This window comes from Cryptomeria japonica, chromosome 3 (assembly GCF_030272615.1).
Source record: "Cryptomeria japonica chromosome 3, Sugi_1.0, whole genome shotgun sequence".
Lineage (NCBI taxonomy): Eukaryota > Viridiplantae > Streptophyta > Pinopsida > Cupressales > Cupressaceae > Cryptomeria > Cryptomeria japonica.
This window is the reverse complement of record NC_081407.1, coordinates 659,738,520-659,748,660: the sequence shown is the minus strand read 5'-3', so window position 1 is coordinate 659,748,660 and position 10,141 is coordinate 659,738,520. Positions and strand designations below refer to the sequence as shown.

The 10,141-nt window shown below is 31.6% G+C and overlaps 1 protein-coding gene across 1 annotated transcript; it reads right to left on the bottom strand.

Moving 5' to 3' along the window:
• Nucleotides 1-8,465: 8,465 nt before the first annotated feature.
• LOC131068405 (endoribonuclease Dicer homolog 1-like) lies at nt 8,466-9,861 on the bottom strand. Its single transcript, XM_058003589.1, has 3 exons — nt 9,379-9,861; nt 8,817-8,966; nt 8,466-8,741 (listed from the first exon to the last, which is right to left on the bottom strand). Exons 1-3 carry the CDS (start codon nt 9,859-9,861, stop codon nt 8,466-8,468), a joined length of 909 nt encoding a protein of 302 aa, XP_057859572.1.
• Between the last annotated feature and the right edge of the window lie 280 nt (nt 9,862-10,141).

The following is a 10,141-nucleotide window of genomic DNA, read 5'->3' as shown; positions in this document are numbered from 1 at the left end:
TCTATAATGATAAGTTAGGATTTAATTTTTGAATAGCAAATGAAAGTGGGGTATAAGAAGGGATTCAGTTGAGATAAATGAATTGGTTAATTGAATTTTTTATTAGCAAGTTAGTCGGGGTATGAGAAGCAATTCAGTTGAAATGAATGAATTGTGTGATGATAAGTCAATTGAGTTGGTTGATGAATGAATTGTGTTATGATAGGACAATTGAAATGAATGAATTATGTAATATAAGTTAGTGAGTTGGTTGATTGAAAATTTGAATAGAAAATGAGAGGAGATATGAGAGGAATAGGGAAACAAATGGTCATAACATAATTTTTTATGTTCTTTTAACAATATGATCTACAAAATAGGTTATTTGCGTGCATTATTTTTAAGAAGAAAAGAGTTGTGTGATATAGATTTGCAAAATCTATAAGAGATTATCTCAATGCATTTTTTTTAAAGAAAAGATTTTTGTGATATAGATTATTGATTGAAATTATTGTTCAAATAAGTTGTCAATTGATGTATTTGTCAAATTCGTTGTGAACAAAAGGTGTATTTATAAAATTTATACTTGATCATATAAGTTATATAATAGTTACCATTAAGATAAGAACAGTTATATAAGTTACAAATTCATACTTACATAATAAAAGTTATATCACAGTTATTGTTAAGAACAATGATATAAATGATATAATTGTTTTTTATTACAATTACAACGGGTTTTGAAAAGACCCAAAACACTTTACAATTGATCAAAACCAAGGTAAGACATGAAAACCCTTAAAAAAAAAATGGTGCCAAAACAGATAAACACAAAGAACAAGGCATCCTAGCACCATCAAAAAACCTACAAAAAATCAGATAGAGACTGAAAAAAATTAAGCCAAAGTCTTTAAAGTCTCAGTGACATCTACCTCAAGTGATTCATATTCTGAGCAACTTTGTTGAAGTCCTCGATCTCCTACATCTCCTACAAGGTTTTGTTCACCTTCCTCAACAAGTTAGCCCGAGTCCTCTTAGTAGGATCCAATGACTCTTCATTGCCTTTTTTCTTCTCCAGATCCAACTCCACAATCAGGCTGCCTTAGTGACCCTTTTCCACCACCAGCTACCTTGGTAACCCTTTTCCATATTCATAACCATGGTATTCATGCTCTCGACTGTGGTGGTGATAACAGTATGGCTATGAGACATGATGGAATGGAAATAATCTTTAATGCATTTAATTTTCTTCCCAAAGAGTGCAATCTTGTTCTCATAGTCTTTTTTAAGATTATCAAAAGCTTCAACGATTTTAGTGAGGCAATCAATCCACAGTCCACAACTCACTTCCTTTAGTGCCTTTTTGCAATGAGAGCCCTCACTGATAGTTTCTAGCATTTCCATTTTGCTGCTGATAGCCCTCTATTTTATGTTGAAGTTCTTAATCTCATGGAATCCACCCCCATTTCTTTCAAGGTGGGGAACTCTTGGTCCAGATTCAAAAGGGAAGAATAAAAGATTTAAAAATGTGAATAAAGACTAAGTGTGAATACACATATTTAAGAAGGGTTTGTTTTGACACCCCTTAATAAATAAGGTGGAAAAAAAATGAAATAAATAACCCAAATTTTTTTGATTTCTTCAGTAGAAAGAAGATTATCTATGAGGCTAAGGTCAACCAAAAGGGAACTAGTTCACCAAAGCTCTATTAGTGTTTGAAGTCACACTTGCAACAACACTAGAGCCACCAATAATAGTTGGTGAAGTATGAGTTCCAATCTTATGGATACTCAAGAAACATAGCATGTTCTTTTTGTTCCTTCCATTTCTCCTCCTCTTCTCCTTTGAAATGCAAGAGACTACTAGTTCCTAAATAGTAAATAATGTTAATGGAGTGCTAGATTTTGTGGGTTTTTTTTGTTTTTGGTTTTTTGTTTGTTGAGCTATATGGATGGTTTTGATAGCATTAGAAGTCTATTAGGGTTTAGGTTTTTTAAGCCATAGTGATTGTTAGTATGTTATTTTAGATGGATAGTTTTTTTTGGGTTGGTTGGGGTTCGACTATTAGTGTTTTTTATTACTGGTTAGCTTCTGTCTCTATGGTGTCAATTGCTATTCTATTGTTATTTAGTTTTTTTGTTTTCCTTTTTATGAAGAATCGGGACCCTTTTAGTACTAAAGGATACGAGCCAGAGTCTAAAGGAAAATAGGTTAAAGTAATAAAGACCTTCTACTTATCATATTAAACCTTCTACTTACCCTATTAAAAGAATTTTCTTATGATTCATAAGTTGAAACACTTTCAATGCTTAGTAAAATAAAAATTTAGAAGACAAATAATTAAATAGAAAGCAATAGACAAGGATTCTAATTAATAATTAAAGACATAATTAAGAATCAAAGACACAATTAGATAGACGATGCAACACTCCTTGATAGTGTGCTTACATGGTACACAATATAGAGAGAAATCTGAGCAATAAAACCTGCAATTTTTTAGGTTATCTGGGCTTTGATCAGACATGGAGTGCTTCTTAGGTAGGAAATCAAAGTACATTTTTAAGCAAGATAGGTTGTTGTGTACTTCCAGACACATGGGTGGAAGTCCAATTCATCTTGTGACCTTGAATTGTTGCAATCCTACATCTGATAGAGAATTATTCTAAGAATTTGGCTTCTATGATCAACAAATTGAATATGTTTGAGAAACCTTCTATCTCTAGCCTATGTTGGAATATTGTTTATTAATTCCTCCCACTTGCATAGTTTTATGCTTTTAGTTTTTCAGCTTTATTTGGGATGATTCTGCATAAAAGTTGTTTTAGATTTTTAGTTTTAGTTTTTTTTCGCTTTATTTCTAATAATACAAGTTTTCCCAAATCTAGATGTATCTAAAACCTCTATATAATGAGGTAGTTGTAATTCTTTTTCTATCAATCAGTCCGATCCTTGATCGATTGATCAAGAAGCTCTTGTAATCTCTTGAATCAATAGAATAGTTTATTTGTGTTGCAATTTTATATTTTTTTCATTTGGTATCAGAGTAGGTTTGAGAAAGTTATCTGATTCAAGAAAGATCATGGGAAGTTAAGATTCTGAAGAACCAGTTAGAGCACTAAAGAAATTACTAAATCTAGTCATAGTTGAAGACAAAATAAGCATTCCAAGGAAGTCACTAGAGGAGATCGGTGAAGATCACAAACCATTTTTCATGATATTTTTCCATTAGAAAGCCACCCATGTTCAAAAGGGTGAAGTTTTATTGAAGCCAACAACTTTCAATGTAGAAGCCACCTCCTCATAAGGTGAAGTCAACCCTCCAAAGAGGAGATTGCAATCTAGCATAAACTATTAAGTTTGTAACCAACTCCAAAACAGTGAAGCCCTTTGTTTCTAAGATTGTTGAAGGAGAAAAAGACAACTATCACAAATCATTAAAAATATTGATTTGTATGAAGAAGATCATGGATCTTGTAAATGCTAAAGAATTATTTTCAGCCACCGATATGCAATTGTAAGAGAAAGCCAAATCCAAGTCTTAGAAAAGCCTTGAAGGAGTTAAGCCCGTTGAAGTTGGATGAAGATTCAATTGTTATTTCTGTTAAATCTATTAGTGGTTGAAATTAAGGGGGAGATTGTTGGAATATTGCTTATTAATTCCTCCCACTTGCATCATTTTATGCTTTTAGTTTTTCAGCTTTATTCTATCAGTTAGTTGATCCTTGATCGGTTCATCAAGAAGCTCTTGTAATTTCTTAAATCAATAGAATCATTTATTTGTATTGCAATTTTATATTTCTTTCAGCCTGCTCACTAAGAAAAGAGGCAGACAATCTTTTATACTTCATAATAATCTTTAATAATGTCAAGAATCTTAAAGAGACAGTGGCAATGATATTAACCTCATGATACAACATGCTAGAACCAAATGAAATCTCTACCATATACAGGTTTGAATCAATAAAATGTGGGGCAGCCTTCAACTACAATGCGGGGCAGCAGTACAGGTGAATTTCTTTGATTCCTCTCATGGGACAAAGTTGATCAGAAAACACATGAACTAGTTTTGCCCTTTTACTGGATACTCCTCTAATAAAACGAACACTATAACAATCAAAAAAATTGATACAAATAAAATTAAACAAAATGAATTTTAAATTTTAACAAAGATTAACGTTTGGTCTATTATTTGATTTTTTATATTCTTGTACTTCTGTCATGAAGAGGCAATACTCCTGTAATAAAAGGAACACTATAGCAATTCATAAACTCATGCAAATTCAATTCAACAGCTTCTGGCTTTGATCTAAAGATCTAATTGTTATGAGGATTTTCACAGATACAAAACAATTGAATTTCACATTCAGAACAATCTCATCAGAGATCAGAAGGCACGACAAAAACAGCTTGTTGCATCGCTGCTGTTCCTTGATAATAACAATATCCTACAGACCACATCCAAACAGAAGTTGCACACATACATGAAAGAACTGTTCAGGTTAACTAAACAATGAAGTATGGAAAGATTTAGAAGGTTGACATAAAGATACAAATCGAAAGAGTTTTGTGATATAGATTATTGATTGAAATCATTGTTCAAATAAGTTGTCAATTGATGTATTTGTCAAATTGGTTGCAAACAAAAAAGGTGTATTTATCAAACAGATGTATTTATCAAACTCTACTTGATGATATAAGTTATATAACTGTTACCATTAAGATAAGAACAATTTTATAAGTTATAAATTCATACTTACATAATAAAAGTTATATAACAATTATTATTAAGATCAATGATATAAATTATATAATAGTTTTTTATTAGGTTAAAACAGGTTTTGAAAGGACCCAAAACACTTTACAATTGGTCAAAAGCAAGATAAGACATGAAAACCCTTAAAAAAAAAAAGTTGTCAAAAGAGATAAGCACAAAGAACAAGGCAGCAGAGAACAAGGCAGCCGAGCACCTGCAAAAATTCAGACAGAGACTGAAAAAAATTAAGCCAAAGTCTTTAAAGTCTCAACGACCTCTACCTCCAGCTGATTCATATTTTGAGCAACTTTGTTGAAGTCCTGGATCTCCTGTAGGGTCACCCTTTTCCATATTCATAACCATGGTATTCATGCTCTCGACTATGGTGTTGATAACACTATGACTATGAGACATGATGGAATGGAGAGAATCTTTAATGCCTTTAATTTTCTTCCCAAAGACCACAATCTTGTTCTCATAGTCTTTTCTCACATTATCAAGAGCTTCAACAATTTTAGTGAGGCAATCAATAACTGAAAAAAATTTGTTCCTCAGTCCACAACTCATTGCCTTTAGTGCCCTGTTCGCAATGAAAATCCTCATTGCCAGTTTCCAGCATTTCCATTTTTGTTCCTCAGTCCACAACTCATTGCCTTTAGTGCCCTGTTTGCAATGAGAGTCCTCATTGCCAATTTCCAGCATTTCCATTTTGTTGTTGATAGCCCTCTATTTTATGTTAAGGTTCTTAATATCATGGAATATCCACTTCATAATCCAGAAAAAATCCACCGTCCCATTTCTTCCAATAGCCAAAATATCAGTGGAGAACTCTTGGTCCAGATTCAAAAAAGAAGAATAAAATATTTCTTCCAATAGCCAAAATATCAGTGGAGAACTCTTGGTCCAGATTCAAAAAAGAAGAATAAAATATTTAAAAGTGTGAATAACGACTTGAGTGTGAATACATGTATTTAAAAAGGGTTTGATTTGACACCCCTTAATAGATAAGGTGGAAAAAAAATGAAATAAATTACCCAAATTTTAATGATTTCTTCATTACAAAGAAGATGATCTATGAGGCCAAGGTCAACCAAAAGGGGGATTAGTTCACCAAAGCTCCATTAATGTTTGAAGTCACACTTGTAACAACACTAGAGGCACTAATAATAGTTGGTGAAGTATGAGTGCCAATCTTATGAATACTCAAGAAACATAGCATGTTCTTTTGTTCCTTCCATTTCTCCTCCTCTTGCAACTAGTTCCTAAATAGTAAATATTGCAGATGGAGTGTTAGATTTTGTGTTTTTTTTGTTTTTGTTTTTTTGAGCTTACTAATATGGATGGTTTTGTTAGATTTTGTGTGTTTTTTTTTTTTTTTAAGCTTACTGATATGGATGGTTCTATAACATCAGAAGTCTGTTAGGGTTTAGGTTTTTTAGTCATATTATTTCTAAGTTTAATTATTAAATTTATTTTTTATTTTGTGATTGTTAGTATGATGCTATGATTGTCTATAATTATATGTTGTTATTTTGGATAGATAGCTTTTTTTTTTGGTTGTTTGGGGTTCCAATATTAGTGATTTTTATTATTGTTGGAATAGCTTCATGATTTTTTTATAGCTTCTGCCTGTGTGATGTCAATTACTATTCTATTTTTATTTTTATTTTTTTAATCTTTTTGTGAAAAATGAGAACCCTTTCCTACTTAAATAATCAAAAACATATACAGTCCAAAACATATACAATCCAAAAGTCACTGTCAGTACTGAAGGAAACGAGCTAAAGTCTAAAGGAAAATAGGTTAAAGTAATAAACACCTTCTACTTATCCTATTAAAAGAATTTTCATATGATTCATAAGTTGAAACACTTTCAATACTTAGTAAAATAAAAAAGTGCAGAAGACAGAATAATTAAATAGAAAGCAATAGACAAGGATTCTAATTAAGAATCAAAGACACAATTAGATAGACGATGCAACACTCCTTGACAGTGTGTTTACATGGCACATAATATAGAGAGAAATCTGAGCAACAGAACCTGCAATTTTTTAGGTCATCTGGGCTCTGAGCAGACATGGAGTGCTTCTTAGGCAGGAAATCAAAGTACATTTTTAAGCAAGATAGGCTGTTGTGTACTGACAAACACATGGTTGGAAGTCAAATTCATGATGTGATCTTGAATTGTTGCAATCCTACATCTGATAGAGAAGTGTTCTGAGAATTCCGCTTCTATGACCAACAAATTGAATATGTTTGAGAAACCTTCTATCTCTAGCCTGCTCACTAACGAAAAGAGGCAGACAATCTTTTATACTTCATAATAATCTTTAATAATGTCAAGAATCTTAAAGAGACAGAGACAATGATATTAACCTCATGATACAACATGCTAGAACCAAATGAAATATCTACCATATACAGGTTTGAATCAATGAAATGTGGGGCAGCCTTCAACTACAATGCGGGGCAGCAGTACAGGTGAATTTCTTTGATTCCTCTCATGGGACAAAGTTGATCAGAAAACGTGCATGAACTAGTTTTTCCCTTTTACTGGATACTCCTCTAATAAAACGAACACTATAACAATCAAAAAAATTGATACAAATAAAATTAAACAAAATGGAGTTTCTTTTTTACAAAGATTAACCTTTGGTCTATTATTTGATTTTTTATATTCTTGTACTTCTGTCATGAAGGGGCAATACTCCTGTAATAAAACGAACACTATAACAAGTCAAAAACTGATACAAATTCAATTAAACAGCTTCTGGCTTTGATCTAAAGATCTAATTAGTACGTACCTCAGTATAATACTGAGGATTTTCACGGATACAAAACAATTGAATTTCACATTCAGAACAATCTCATCAGAGATCAGAAGACACGATGAAAAACAGCTTGTTGCATCGCTGCTGCTCCTTGATAATAACAATATCCTACAGACCACATCCAAACAGAAGTTGCACACATACACGAAAGAACTGTTCAGGTTAACTAAACAATGAAGTATGGAAAGATTTAGAAGGTTCACATAAAGATACAAATCAGGTAATAGTTGCAAATATTCAAAACTTAACCATAAATATTAGTAATAAATATAGTGAATAAGATGAGAATATAAAAGAAAGTAATCAAAGATCGATGATGTGTCGGTGAAAAAGATATTAAGATTTTTTACATTCAAATCATTTTATTATTATTTTAAAAGACTGACAAAAATTTAAATACTTTAAAAACTGAAGAGATGATAAAATCTCTAACTACCTTTGAAAAAAATTTAAATTATATAAATGATCTGAATAAAATATTTCAATATTAAAAACAAAATTAATAATGTTCAGAATTTTTTAATATTGTCTTATATTTAATTTCAAAATAAAAATATAATATAACAATTATTTCTTTAAAGATGATTTAAAAATGAAGTGACTACCTTAAGCCATAATGCTTCTAATTGAAGACAAGACAATACATTTCTAGTCATGAATGAATGATTCTCAAATGCCCATTTTAGTTTATGTAAATGAATGATTCTCAAATACCCATTTTAGTTTGCAGATAAAGTCAATGTAAATGAATCATTAGTATCTCTAATAAAATAAAGTCAATAAACTTTTGGAAAAGAAACGACAATCTCATGAAAAATGATTTCAGGTGCAGAAAATCGATCAATTGTCTCATTGAGAACATATGGATTAATCTTTGAATTGAGCCTTTCAATTCTCAGAAATTAAACAGTTAGAGAAGATGATTTTTCCTCTTCTTTTAAATTGAGAAAGGCATTTCTAGCGGCTTCTCTCTTTGCCAGTTTCTTTACTGCATTTTTCCCGGTTCCCATTAACTGCCCATCGATAAATACATCCACACAAACCAAAAGATCGTCCACTTTATCACTTTTATATTCAATATGTTTCTTCTCCCTTTGACAAAATTCCTGAAGCTCTGCAACTGGGTGTTCCTCAAGTGTCTCTGGACCAGCTAATGGTTGCAACAATGGTTCAAATACCTATAGAAAATACTGTTACCACCTTTCTTACATAATGATATAAAAGAAAAAACCTTAAAATTACAGGATAAGTACCTCCCAGACTTTGTCTACAGAATTTCCACAATCTACATAGACTGCACCCGCGATGGATTCAACTATATCAGCAAGCATTTTTGGAGTTTTTGACTGATTAGAGCTATGATACTTTGATTCATTATATGCAATCTGGATGAACTCATCAATCTGAGAATGTATAGCATTTCAAAATGTACTAGTTAGATGCATTAAACTTAAAAGCTAAATCAAATTAAGTCTGAACTTTTTATTTTTCTTCACAAAATATATTGAGCTCCTACGATACTATCATTGCAGGTAATTCAAAATGTACTAGTTAGATGCATTAAACTTAAAAGCTAAATCAAATTAAGTCTGAACTTTTTATTTTTCTTCACAAAATATATTGAGCTCCTACGATACTATCATTGCAGGTAATTCAAAATGTACTAGTTAAATGCATTAAACTTAAAAGCTAAATCAAATTAAGTCTGAACTTTTTATTTTTCTTCACAAAATATATTGAGCTCCTACGATACTATCATTGCAGGTAACTCCTTATATAATTAGTAATAGAAAAAACCTAGAAAATTAATCTTACATTTTTTTTCAAATCCGCTTTGCAACGAAGGTACTTAGAAAATCCATGCTTGATCGCCACACGACCCAATGTTTCATTTCGAACATTTACAGAACGCAAACGGGTCAAGGTGCCTGGTTCCATGTCTGGGTAAGTGTAGTATAGATAAACCGCAATCAACTGACCCAAAATGGCGTCCCCCACAAACTCCAATCGTTCATATGATTTGAAGCCTCTACTTCTCAGATGTCGAGAGATCTGACACTCTTGCAAACCCAACAATTCTAGTTGGAATGAAAAATTCATAAATACTGAGGAATGAGTTAGAGCTTCTTCAAGAAGACTTCTTCTCTGGAATTTGTAATTCAAAACCACTTCCAATTCATCCAATTCATCATAAAGAATTTCATGTTCTGAATTGCAAAATATTTGATTTATTTTTTCTTCCAAGCAGTCATCATCCAACCCTTCTTTCATTTTATCAAGCCCAATTTCTGAAAGCATTCTAGAACCTAAAATTCTAAAATGGTTGGCTGACTTTGTTTCAGAAGAGAAAGATTGCACATTATAAAAAATAATAATACTATTATGGAACCTTCCTTAAATGCTAATTCTATTTGATTCCTAACACTAACCCTAACCCTAAAATTGACACCCTAAACCCGACCTAACCTTGACCTTATCCGTAAGCTAAGCCTAATTGATAACCTCTAAGTCATTTAATATCTTGCATTTTGTGCCCCAACTACTACTAGTATGTATATGTGTATATATATATATATAT

Bases quoted from the DNA above. Each gene is read 5' to 3' on its own strand.
- LOC131068405 (XM_058003589.1), bottom strand. From the start codon at position 9,861: ATGCTTTCAGAAATTGGGCTTGATAAAATGAAAGAAGGGTTGGATGAT. The intron at 8,967-9,378 runs GTAAGATTAATT...ATACATTCTCAG, and splicing joins AAGCGGATTTGAAAAAAAAT to ATTGATGAGTTCATCCAGAT. The intron at 8,742-8,816 runs GTACTTATCCTG...TATTTTCTATAG, and splicing joins CTGTAGACAAAGTCTGGGAG to GTATTTGAACCATTGTTGCA.